Source organism: Triturus cristatus, chromosome 4_1 (assembly GCF_964204655.1).
Source record: "Triturus cristatus chromosome 4_1, aTriCri1.1, whole genome shotgun sequence".
In the NCBI taxonomy this organism is placed as follows: domain Eukaryota; kingdom Metazoa; phylum Chordata; class Amphibia; order Caudata; family Salamandridae; genus Triturus; species Triturus cristatus.
In genome coordinates this window covers 1,203,141,432-1,203,155,187 of record NC_140585.1, presented here as the reverse complement: position 1 = coordinate 1,203,155,187, position 13,756 = coordinate 1,203,141,432, and the positions used below count along the sequence as shown (strand labels likewise).

General features: G+C 47.5%; 1 protein-coding gene across 2 annotated transcripts in view; it reads left to right on the top strand.

The window, feature by feature from the left end:
* Positions 1 to 13,756, top strand: part of LOC146856391 (retinol dehydrogenase 7-like) — an 84,784-nt gene that overhangs the window by 36,839 nt on the left and 34,189 nt on the right. For both annotated transcript variants that reach the window (XM_085654518.1, XM_085654517.1), the window contains one exon: positions 165 to 423. In XM_085654518.1, coding sequence (XP_085510644.1) covers positions 165 to 423 — 259 coding nt within the window. The remainder of the gene's footprint in view (positions 1 to 164; positions 424 to 13,756) is intronic.

The following is a 13,756-nucleotide window of genomic DNA, read 5'->3' as shown; positions in this document are numbered from 1 at the left end:
AATTCAGAGGAATAGGGCTAGTACTTGTCTGTTTTGGCAATTTCTTTTAATAAAATACAATTGCTATTTGAATTAAGTTCCAAGTGACATATGGAGTGAATGATGTCATGACTATTTTGTTGCCTCAAACCTACTTGCTCCTCTTTTTTCTCTTTTGTCTACAGGGCTTTGGGGCTTGGTCAATAATGCTGGGATTGGAATCCCAATGGCTCCGAATGAGTGGCTGACCTTGGACGACTTCACGCTGCTGATAAATGTGAACCTAATCGGGATGATTGATGTTACTCTCAGCCTACTTGCCCTTGTGAGGAAGGCTCAAGGGAGGATTGTCAATGTGTCCAGTGTATCGGGCAGGGTGTCCGTAATCGGAGGAGGGTACTCGATTTCCAAATCTGGAGTTGAAGCTTTCTCTGACAGCCTGAGGTTAGTGTCTTGGTTGCAATTTATCATAAGTTCAGTTTTGCCACACCTATGCCCTGACGTGGGCCTGTCCCAAAATATGGTCCTCCACAATGTAAGTATGGACAGACGACTGCCCATCCATTAAATAGAACTGTCCGGATGAATGTACGAATAGACTTCTGCTGCTTACCCACCCACCTCTATTGGGTCTGAGCCCCTTCCTATTATTGTGAATATTACAGCAGATGTAGGTCAACCTCAGTAGAATATAGGGGTAGAGAGCGAGAGAGACATGCAGACAACACAGGAATGGCTCCTAGTATACGTCACGACATGGTAGTTAAGGGCTGGTAATAATATAGTCGCGATAAGAGAAAATAAAGATTTCTGTAACATAAAACTGAATTTTGAGAGTTATAAACAGCCTCACATATGTAAACACACTCTTGGTACTTGCCAGCTTTTCCTGCCGGTACATCTGGAGACTTGAGGAGGTAGCAAGAAGCCATTAATGCGGGTCTCCAAGACTCAAGGACTCGGATGAGGACGGAAAGCACAACTGGAAACCCCAAAGGGAGAAGGTTACAAATCAGTGGTGAGATGCTCATACAGTTGAACAAACTAGAATGAAAAAGAAGAGCTGTGAGACACATCAAAGTTGCCTACAGCTGCTGCATTCTGTACCCCCAAAGTCCTTCCCCATCCCCCTGATTCACAGCAGTGCGGTTTTAAACCTGTTTATCGTGGTGCAGATGCCACAACCCTCCCCTCCACAAATGCAAGGTTGGAAGATAGTGTACCAGTTACTGAAGTAATCAAATGAAGTGTCTTTCTGCCCTCCGTTTATGAGTTTTGAGTATCTCGTCCTCTAAACCTTATCCTCGTCCTGACAGTAGCTTTGGCAGTTTAGTCATTGATCACGGGAGGTGGAACATGGAACGAAGGCAAGTAAGTGTTTTTACACTCTTGGTTCCAAAGAATATTTTGGGTTAAACATTAAAACGTAAATTCAAGTTAAAACAGCTATAGCATAGTTTGCTATGGCATAAAAGTCTAAATCACTAAAAATGCAATGCATTAAAGTAAAATAATTAGCGATTTCGCTGATAGGGGGCGCAAATTACCATGAAGTTGAACTTCATGGTAAGTTGCAAAAACTTTGAAAAAGTGGTAGGTTACACACACACATGTCCTTTGGACGTGTGTACGCAACATTTGTACACAGATCAATTTCAGGGGTGCAACAGGGTGTCGTTTTGACACCCTTGCAACCTTGAAATTGCATTCTCAATTTGTGATTCTCTAATTGAGAATCGCAAATTGAGAACGTCCTCCCATTCATTCCTATGGGCCTCTAGGCCCATAAAAATGAATGGAGAGGTATTCCTTAATTGCGACACGCAATTTGCGACTCGCAATTAAGAAATATTTAGAAATCGCTATTTTGTAAGCGATTTCTACATGCATAGGCTTTTGCGATTCCTTATTAGCGAATCCTTATTTTTCGCTAATAAGGAATCGCAAATGGCATTTTTGATGCATGTGCTAGTATGTGCTTGGGGCAAACATAAGGTTCTCTGTGCGCATTAAGAGGCAACTAATGGGTCCTACATGGAATGGTCAATAGGAAATACATACTAATTGTGAGCAGGTATAATAGGGGGGTGCGAGTTTGAGCCCCTACTGTATGAGTACTGGGGTGCTACTGTCAATGTGTGCTACTTAGGATGAAGTGTGCTGCTTGGACAGCCCGTTGACACCCCATGTGGTAGTAGTGTGATACACAACACCCTCATAGAAAGTGTGCAGTGCACCAATGTGAGAAAGAAAGTACACCCTCCTAAGCTTCTCTGGTTTGACATATTCTGAAATATCTGACTTTCATCTAGCTCTCATCAAGTCCTAACAGCGGATGTATCGAACTCAGGTGACAAATAAAACACACATTATACGTTAACATAATTTATAAAAACAAATGACTCAGCTAAGATTCTGAAGGCTTGAGTGAAAAAGTAAAAGCACCCCATAATTCAATAACCTGTGGATTTCCTTTTAGCAGCAATAACGTCAAATGAATGTTTTCTGCAAGAGTTTATCCACCTTTCACATCACCTTGGAGGAATTATGCCCCCTTCCATTTTACAAAACTGCTTATTGTTGGTGATCTTCCAGGGCATTTGTTTGCGCTCAGCTCTCTTTAGGTTCTGCCCCAGCTGAAATGTTGAGACCAAACCATATGGGGAGAAGGGGTGAATAGCCTTGTGTGCAGCTCTACCTGCTGTGCACTGGCTTCCATGTCTGGGAAATCCTACTGCACCCTACAAAGAATCGATACTTAATTCCTCCTTAGGAAGCTAAAGCTATATCAGCCTTTGCTAAACGTGTCACCTCCAAATTGTAATCCTGACCTTCAACAGAACCTGTAGTTAAAGCATCGACCTTCTCCATCCAACAAAGAAGATCAAATCTGTTCCATTGTGCATCTGAAATAGTTATGATCATCTCGCCTTCAATTGAATCTTTAATCCTGACGGTTTCCACTACATAACCTGAATGTCATGTCATGAACTCCTGAAGACAATAGCTGGCTACTGCATCCAGAACAAGTACTTAGCAATGGGTGACTCCAAAGCTGCCCTTATGTGCATCAGGGTGACATTTTCCAGTAGTCATAGCCATGATCGCTGCTTGCAGCCCCATGATCGAACCACATCTCCTTGGCCCTCATGCTTGACCCGTATATAAACTCAAATCCCACCTTTGCGCTGCTTGTGCACACCTGCAACCAATGTCTACACTACTCTCCTGGCCTCTGTCCTAAATTCCTTGCTTTGCATCCTCTCATTACAAACTCCTTCACACCCTCCATCTGCAATGAACAAGTTACTTACCTTTGTTAACAATGTATCTGTAAGAGACATATGTTAGTTATAGGTTCCTTACCTTAGAATTACCCCAGGCATCAGACTGGATCCAAATTTTTTCTTTAGCAGTACCCCTACGCGTCGGTAGGTGGCGTCAGTTGACTCCACGTCCGTCGTTGGCGTCGTGGTCACCGGCATGATGTCACAGTGTCTACTTAGACGCCGCCCCTGCGCACTGATGTCAGTTCTGACACGACTTTCCATGCCAGAAGCGCAGAGCCATGCACGTCACTGACCACTGTTGCACATAACTAGGGACCTGGAAGGGAGTCCCTATCCCTAGAAGTCAGTTCGCAGAACGGGGATAATGGGTGGGGCGGTAAGGAATCTATAACTAACTTATGTCTCTTACAGATAATCTGAAAGAGACTGTTAGTTATAGATTCCTTACTTTAGAATAGATACCCCAGCAATGCCAACCCCGGAGGTGGGTCTGCGTACTAAGTAAACACCAGAAAGACTTGGAGAACAGAACGGCCAAAATAGCCATCCCTCTTGGCTGTCTAGGCAATAATGTTTGGTGAACGTGTGCAGTTATGCCCACATGGCCGTCAGACAGATGTCAAGGAGTGGGACTCCACGCCCCAAGGCAGTAGTAGGTGCCGTAGCCCTGGTGGAGCGGGCACGCAGTCCCACTGGAGCTTCCTTTTCCTCTAAGGAGTAGCAGATTTTAATGCAGAGGACAACCCATTGAGAGCTGGTGCATTTTTGTACAGCCCGACCTTTCTTGGTGCCCACATAGCCAACAAAGAGTTGATCGTCCACCTGGAAATCTTTTGTGCAGTATAGATAGAAAGACAGCGCACGTTTGGCTCCAGACGGTGAAGTCTCTCCTCCTCCTTGGAAGGGTGCGAAAGCAGGAAGAAGGTGGGCAAAGTGATGGTCTGTCCTATGTGGAAAGAGGTAGAAAAGAGGGCCTTGTGCAAAGTTCGATTTTGTCCGGATAATACGCAAGAAAAGGAGTTTTTTGAGGAGAGAACTTGAAGCTCACCTTCTCTGCGAGCAGAGGTGATGATGACAAGGAAGGCAGTCTTCAAAGTAAGAAGTCTGATAGGGCAGTTACATAGAGGCTCGAAGGGAGCACACGTTAGGAGCCTCAAGACAAGATTCAAGTCCCACTGGGGCATTATGAAAGGAGAAGGAGGAAAGAGATGAGTAATGCCCTTTAGAAATCCTTTTACAATAGGGGACTTGAAGAGAGAAGGTGTGTTTCGATTTAGATGGCCGTACATAGGTTTTCCTAAATCATGTCCTTATATAGGCACAATTCGCATTGCCCTTATTTAGGCATAGAATCCCAGTCCTTGTTTAGGCATTAGCCATGCTATCCAAATACAGGCATGGTCACCTACATCCGTCCATCCCCACGTCACAACGAGTTCTTTGAAACCAGACCCTTAAGCCATTGGGACTTTCCCTAGCTAGGTTTATTGATTTCTCCAAGAACTCATCTATTATGCATGAACTACTATTCCTTAGGGGTTCATTCATGACGTCTTCCTCTGCCCGACTTTACGTCAATGCTAACATTCCTAAGCACCTTCCAGGTATAAATATACCTTCCCTTACCATGGCAAAACCACGGCTTGGCTGCACAGCTCGATACGGCTTGCCACGGGAAGTTCGGAAGAATTCAAGTCCCCGCCTGACGCACTGACCAGACGCTGTCATCCCTGCTTGCAGAGAATCCAGCTTCCAGTGTTCTGACTCCCTTCGCGGGGTGTTAGAGTTTGAGACCCGAAAAGAGACTCCCACCTTTCTCATTCTATGGTATGGAGCTGACTAGAACCTAGAGGGACTCTTGGCATATGCAAAACTATAGCTTACCATACTATAGAATACGGCACCTACTTCTTACCTTGTACTACACTTAGGTTTGGTACACTGGGGTAGAACTATTTAGAAACATCAAACGAGTATCCACTTTTTAGCCTATGTTATTTATGTATGTGTATATGAATATATGTCATAGCTAGAAGACAATGCTGTTGCAGTATTATTTCTTCTTGCTGTTGACGCTGTACGTATTATATCTCGCATACTGTCTTGCGATTGTAACAGCTCATATCTCTTACACGAGAAACAAGACTGTTCAATAAATCCTTTTATTGAAACGCCCGTCTATCTATTTCTGTGTAACTCTGAAGGAACTAAGCATGCACGATTGACTGAGTGAAACTGTTATCTGTTGTTTCCACGATTCTGAGACATGTTCCGATTCTAAGGGAAACAAAGTTGTCATGTTTATGCGGTTGCCAGAAACTACTCACTTCTTGTTTATTCAAGGAGTTTCTAGTGGCCTCTGAGTTAGCTGGCACACAAAGTAATTAAGTTTAATGTACTCAATAAAGGCATACTGACCTCAGTCCTATGCCACAACTATAGTGTATATTATTCCAATGCGCAGAGCCTATAAGGGAAATAGGAACTACACTACAAAGGCTGATCAGGAAGGCGAAGAAAGGCAGATATGGCAGAAAGATAGCCTTTAAGAGTGCCCAGGGCAGAGCCCTGCTGGGCTAAAGATAGGATGAACCAGTGTACTTCTGAAAGAGGGGCAGAAGGGGTTCCACAGCCTTTGCTGTGCACCATGCCACAAACTTGTTTGATCTACAGGCGTATACAGACTTGGTTGAGCGAAGCCCGGCTGCCAAGATGACATTACAGACTTCGGGCTGAAGGTCAAAAGCTTTCAACTGCAACTGCTCAATCTCAACGCAAGGAGGTGGAGACTGGACAGGTTCTGGTGGAGGACTGTCCCCTGCTGCTGCGATGGAAGTTCCTCCCGAAGAGGCAGTCTGATCGGAGGATCGATGGCCGTGCTGAAGAGCTCAGGTACCAGACTCTTTGTGCCCAGTCTGGAGCCACAAGAATGACTTGGGCCTGGTCGCGCTTGATCTTCTTCAGTACTCTGGGTAGAAGTGGTACAGACGGAAAGGCCTACAGGAGACCGCAATTCCACTCGAGACGAAAGTCATAGTTGAGCGAGTGCCGCCTTGGAAACTCTAATGTGCAGAACTGCTGACATTGCGCGTTCTCTTCGGTGGCGAATAGATCTAACCAAGGCTCTCCCCACTGCTGAAAGAGACCTTGCACCATCTCCAAGTGAAGATGCCATTTGTGATCCATCATGCACCGACGCCTGAGTTCATCGGCCCTGGCGTTCAGGGAACCTGCTAGGTGTTGAACCACCAAGGACATGCCCTGATGTTCCAGCCATGCCCAAAGGTGAAGATCCTCTTGATGTAGGGTCCACAACCCCACCCACGCCCTGTTTGTTGCAGTACCACATGGCGGTGGTGTTGTCTGTGAACACCTGCACTACTCTTCCTTAGAAGATAGAAGTAAGGAATGCCTTCAGTGCCAGACTAATCACCCGGAGCTCCAAAAGGTTGATATGGAGGCCGGACTATGCTGGAGACCAGAGTCCTCTGATCTCCACCTCTCTTAGGTGACCGCCCCTTCCCAGGAGTGAAACATCGATCACCACTGTCAGCTCTGGTTGGAGAAGGGAGAAGAATCTGCTGCTGACCCAGTCTTGGTTCGTTAACCACCACTGCAGTTGACGTGCAGTACCCTCAGAGATCTGGATGACGTCGGAAAGATTGCCCCAATGCGGCGTCCACTGCAACTTCAGGTCCCACTGCAGAGCCCGAATATGCCATCTGGCATGATCCACCGGCAGGATGAAGGAGGCCATGAGGCCCAGCAGCCTCAGGGTCCTTCTCACCGAAATCCGGGATAGAGGCTGAAACATTGGTATCATAGCCCGAATATCCCTGACTCACTGAGGATTAACCCAAAACTGCGCCGTATCAAGAACAGTTCTGATGTTAAGGAGCCTCTGAAAGGGAGTCAGATGTGACTTTGGTACTTTGATAGCGAACCCCAGCGAATGCAGGAGGTCCGCCATAGTCTGGAGGTGGGAGACGACAGACTGGGGCAAGCCCATCTTCAACAGCCAGTCATCAAGATAGGGGAAGACTGGAACCCCTGATCTGCGAGAATGACCTGCGACCACCACCATCACTTTTGTGATCACCCGAGGGGCGCTGGTAAGGCCAAAAGGGAGCACAGTGAACTGAAAATGCCCATGGCCCACCGTGAAATGCAGGTAATGCCTGTGGGCTGGCAGGACAGGGATATGGAAATATGCGTCCTGCAAGTCCAACGCTACCATCCAGTCTCCAGGGTAGAGGGCCAACAGGACCTGAGCCAATGTGAGCAGCTTGAGCTTCTCCTTCCGTTGGAAGCGATTGAGGGCCCTGAGGTCTAAGATAAGAGGCAGGCCTTTGTCCTTCTTGGGCACCAGAAAGTAGTGGTAGTAGCAACCACAACGTACTTCTGGCACAGGGACCCTTTTGATAGCTCCCTTGGCCAAGTGAGCTGCAACTTCCTGGCGGAGTAGGGCCAAATGATCCTCTGACATATGATGGAAGGATGGTGGCATGGAGGGAGGGGTAGTCTCGAAGGGGAGAGAGTAGCCCCTTTGGACTATCTGCAAAACCCACCTGTCCAACATGATGGTGTGCCAGTGGGGGAGGTGATGGCGAATCCTGCCACCCACTGGCCTCTGGTGGCTCTGAAAGGTCAGACTAGGAGGGTTTGGAGGCTGCTGCAGGGGGGTTATGGGTGGACTGGCCCGCCCGCTGGCCCCCAGACCCGTGTCGCTGGGTCTCATGTCCGTGGCCACGCACAGGCTGGGCAGCTTGCGTGAACCGGTGGATAGACTAGGTTGAACGTGGTGGGGTACCCCTTCCCTAACCACGAAAGGGGCGAAAAGCAGACTGCATGGGGTGAGAGGGGGCCACGAGGCCCCAGGATCTAGCCATAGCCCTAGAATCCTTAAAACGCTTGAGCGCTGAGTCTGCCTTATCACCGAAAAGGTGACGGCCATCAAAGGGCATGTTCAGTAAGGTGGATTGGACATCCCCATAAAAACTAAACGTCCTCAACCAGGAGTAGTGCCTGAGGGCTACTGACGTGGAAACCGCTCTGCCCAGTGAGTCGGCGGTATCCAGCCCGAATCTGATTGTGAATTTGGCTTTGTCTCTACCCTCTGCCACTGCGAGGGTGAGAACAGCCCGGGCCTCCTCCGGGCACTGTGGCAGCACTTGCACAACCGTATCCAACACTGTATTGGGATAACAGCCCAAGAGGCATGCGGTATTAGCAGCGCTAAGCTAGCAGAAGAACATATCTTCTTCCCTAGATGGTTCAGCTTCTTGGACTCCCTATCTGGGGGAGCAGTAGAGAATGCACCTTTATAGGACGATGCTTGGACCATCAAGCTCTCCGGGGTCGGGTGTTGGGAGAGGAAAAGTCGGTCTCCCGGGGCAATCATCCAGTCCACAGGGCCCCTGTGCTAGGTTTGGGCCAAGTGCCCAGAAGGACGTCCGTGAGGGCTTCATTGAAGGGCAGAAGGGGGTTCCACAGAAGCTGCTGTTGGTTAAAGCACCTCTGTCAGGATGTTAGTCCTGACTGCCACTGTAGGAAGCTCCAGGCCCAAGGCCTCAGTAACACCACTGCGTATAACGCTCCCTCCTCCGTAACCACAGTAGAGGGAGAAAGCATGCCAAGGTCTGGGGAGGTATCCAGACCACTGGCGTCACCCAGGTACTCTCCCCAGTCCGGCTCGTCATGTTGATCAGCTAAAGGGTCCACAGACCCCTCCCAGTCCTCCTCACCCTCCTCTGGCTGCCAGTCAGGCCAAAAAGAAACACCAGGGATGAATAGTGGCGCATAAGTGCCTTCCGGCGCTAGTGCCGGCGTCGGCTGATGTCGGTCCTGCGCCGTATCCAAGTCGGGGATGAGGCCCGGGTTGGCGCCGGTCGAGGGCACGACCGGCGCCAGGGCGTCATCATCAGGATCGGTCCTAGGGAGGGTACCGTGAGGTCGACTGACGTTGATCCGGATACAGGCCTGGATCCTCTAGGGCCCTCCGGCGCTGGAGCCACCAGCATCGAAATCCCAGGGACCTAAACCGAGTCCACAGGGGCCAAAGGTGAGCCAGCAGAGTCAGGCTGACGAGGATGCTGTGAAGCGCCTTGTAGAAAGCTCAAAGCTGGGCAGGGGACGCTTCGGCACCAAGAAAATGAGGGGAGCGCAGAGCCATCCCAGGAGCAGCTTCAGAAGACGGAGCTGGAGAGCGACGAAGCTCCGGGTTCCGCACTGGCCTACAGACATGGAGAAGGTGAAGAGGGACGCTGCTTCTTCGCCTTCTTCTTGTGCTTTGACTTACTGAAAGATCCCGAAGACTTGGAAGATGGATGATGGTTGTGGCTCTGTGACCGGTCCTGAGACCTTCCTCTTGACCGGGACCTCGAACAACGTGGAGCCGACTGACGGGCCTCCAACAGATTTCAGGACCACTCCTGCGAAGACTTCGGTTTCATGGCCTGGCAGTCGGAGCACGACTTCGGGTCGTGGTTGTGCTCCATGCACCAGTGGCACAAGAGTTGGGGGTCCGTAACTGACATCAGGCGGTTACAGGCCTCGCATGGCTTAAACCTGGTCCGTCGATGGGACATCCCTCGTACACCAGGAGTCGGTAAGACTAAAAAAAGAATGCAACAAAAGTCGAGAAAAAAACTTAGTCAAAAAATGACTAGAGGGGTAGCTCTCTCCGGATCTGCGCAAGGCTGGCGCGTAAAAAGAAATAACTGATGTCAGCGCGCATGGGCGGTGTCCAAGTAGACACCGCGACATCATTCCGGCGACCATGACGCCTACGTTGGACGCAGAGTCAACCGACGCCACCTACCGACGCGCAGGGGTACTGCTAAAGAAAAATCTCCGGATCCAGTCTGAAGCCTGGGGGTAATTCTAAAGTAAGAAATCTAAAACTAACAGTCTCTTTCAGATATGCTGCAATACGTTCTCCAGCCACCCTCAAACAACACATTTCAATCAGAATCAGAATTAACTGATTTTTTACAATAAGAAAATAAGAAATACACAGAAGTGCAATTAATATCCAGATATGTCTAGAGCAACGCATAATAAAAGCAATACAAGTAAAAACACTGTTAAGCTTTGACATGCCTAAAAGTATGACATCAGAGTGAAAAACAATACATATTCAAGTTCAATACATGAGTAAAAGGCAGAGAACAAAAGCCTCAAATAAGGGTCTGCTATGTGCTCCTAACAATATAATTGCCAGTTCTGAATGTCTAGGCGTCACTTACAAGAGTACCAATATACCAGCGTTACACACCTATTAATGCAAGTAAGAATGTGGACCAGATGTAAACAAGGTGTCAACCAGCAAATAGCTGGGATCCGCCAACTTAGTGGGCTTAGTATGTGGAGCACATCCCAGAGGCCTGTGACCAGACTCTCACACATCAAAATATTTTTTTAAAAGAGGCCACTACCCTATGCTAATGCCCTATGCACATAATGAAAGTGCTGACAGTTCAATAGATAAGAAATTATCAGAGTGAAAAACAATACATATTCAAGTTCAATACATGAGTAAAAGGCAGAGAACAAAAGCCTCAAATAAGGGTCTGCTATGTGCTCCTAACAATATAATTGCCAGTTCTGAATGTCTAGGCGTCACTTACAAGAGTACCAATATACCAGCGTTACACACCTATTAATGCAAGTAAGAATGTGGACCAGATGTAAACAAGGTGTCAACCAGCAAATAGCTGGGATCCGCCAACTTAGTGGGCTTAGTATGTGGAGCACATCCCAGAGGCCTGTGACCAGACTCTCACACATCAAAATATTTTTTTAAAAGAGGCCACTACCCTATGCTAATGCCCTATGCACATAATGAAAGTGCTGACAGTTCAATAGATAAGAAATTAGGTAACATATGGAGAGGACTGTCGCTTGTCTAACCTTAGATCCAAGGGAGAAAGTGCAGATTCAAAGTCAGAACCCCTTAACCAAGGGACCATACCCACAAGTGCAATAATGAAAACTTGGCATGTGAAGGAAAGTCGACTCTGTGGCCGGCATGGCAGTGGCGTAGAAAGGGGGAGCAGGGTCGGTCCGCCCGTGCCGCAGGCAGCATGAGTTTTGGTGGTGGCGGCCTCCCCCCGCTCTTACCTGCGGTAAACTCAGGAATCGACAGCACCCTCTCGCTCCTACATGCAGCCGCCGGGGGGCGTCAAATACAGCAACCGCCACGGGCGGCCAAAGGTCTAGTAACGCCACTGCAGCATGGGACTACTGTTATCATGGGTCATGAGAAGGCCTAAAGGGGTCTTCCCTGCTAGGTACCAGATTCTCCTAATCTTTGTTATTAATCTGTGGTAAGTGTATACAGCTGCTATTATTTTTCTTTCGTCAGTTGCTAATTGTTGGAGGATGTAAAGTACCTGCGTGCAATGACAAAAAGAACATTTATTCAAAAGGACTTTGATGGTACAGGATCTAGGTATAACATAAAGACTGCATAAAAACATTGCATGTAAGGTGCTTTGTGCAGAAATCAGATCGCAGGGATCGAGGATACACTCCCAGTTGTTACAGTGGGGGAAATCAACTAACCAATTAAATAAACGAAGTCTAAACCTCAGAAGGAGGTGATCCTGGTGGTGCTGGGCATTGAGTAGCAAAAATGGCAGCAGGCCATCAAAGGGGGCAGGCGAAATATAGCAAATAACCGAGGGCATAGTTCTGACTTTATCCCACCGTGCTGCCACGTAATTTGCATAACATATGTCTCTCAGTTCCCTTTTCTTGAGGGAAAAAGATGAATGGTGGATTGTAACACAGATCTGGTCTGGACAACGCCAAAGCCGTGTCCTTAACCTTCCTTAACCAAGGGATTTCGAGACCCCAGTCCAATGACAGATATTCCCCGATAATCGCTCTATTAAGTGTCAGTGCCTCATTGGTCCAGACTCGTCACCACAACATAAGAGGGCGATTCTGAATTTTAACCTCCAAACTCCTCGAGACAAAAAAAGTAGCTGTACATTGGGGAAGAGAAAACAAGTGGCGGGAGAACCAGTTTTCAGTGAACTGTAGCCCAGTTAATTTGTTGAGGCCCCAAACCCCAGCCCCATAGTTGGCCACCCTTAGGCTTTTCGCCTGATAAATCGCTAACATGTGGTGAACAGGCCTCCTGCCTAATCTGATGGCAAATCAGAAAAGTTATTTTAAAGAACAAAGGTCCTTAGCTTAAGGTAGGTAAAAAACATTTCGACATAGACTTCAATGAGAACTATGGGTAGTCTTCCAATGTCCAGCCGGACAAAGGAACGTTTATTTAGAACAGATGTAGCAGAAGTTAAAAAGAGTGAAAGAAAGGATGAAACATAGACACAATCCTGTACCAAGCTTTACAAGAAGGAGAATAGGGAAATGAGAAGAAATGGCAGGCAAAAACTTTGGAGCAAATGGTGGCTTAAAGTACAAAACAATCTTAAATAAGCTCTAACCCACAGTTACCACAATACAATTTACACAATGGATAAATTGCGGTACTGTTTGAAAAGTCGACGTTTCGATCCCTAGCTCCTAATGCAAGGGGATCATCCTCAGGACTAAACATAAACAGTTGCCTGATTTGTGTTCGACGCCTGTAAGATACAAACAGGAAAAAGGGGGAGAGAAAACAAAATAAGGTCTACCATTACAATTGGAGATAGCATGTCAGTGTCATTGCAAGTTGTGAGGACCATATATGTCGTCTGTGACCAAGTGAAGAATTTCTTAAGCAAAATAAGGGAGAACCCGATCGAAGTAACTCATGCAATTGGTTGCGAAAGCATCTGGGACAACCGTGGTGAGAGCTTTAAGAACTAAGGAAGCAGTTAGATAAGCAGTTTTTACGAGAACTGTTAAACAGTGTCTAAGTGAGAATTTGTGAAGAACGAACGACACAGTGAGAATTAAGACACAATCAAAATATCGCATATCATGTGCGTGTTCATGCGCTGTTGGATTTAAACGGCATGCCAAGGAGGATTCGATGTTAAGCCAAGTTGAGTTATAATAAACACAAGGGGCGAGGTGTGTCAAAGTTTCAGTGAACGGGTAAGGGTGACGGCGCAAGTGTAGAATTTGTAAGGAACGTGTTGGAGTGATTAAAAAGTGGTCGGCGCAGTGAAGGATAGCTGGCGTACTCACTGGGAGTTAAAGGATGATCTTATGAAATGACTCGTGGTGTGACCAGCACAGGGAAAAGGAACGTAGTGTGTTGTACGATCACCTGGGGATGAAGGAAATTGGTGAGCGGCTATGTTAATAAGCCAGAGGAACATGGTGTGACAAGGTGCGGAGGTGGATGGGAATTACCTTGGACACGGGAAAGTAGAGCGTGGTCTGGATGGGTAAGGTCACGTTCAAAGAGCCCAGCCGGGCACCGCGTCGGTGGAAGCGACGTAGGAATCAAGGCAGCAAGCAATGGCTGCTAATATAGGAGCTGTGGAAGCGGGAGAGGGAATTAGGTTAAGGGTGTCAGG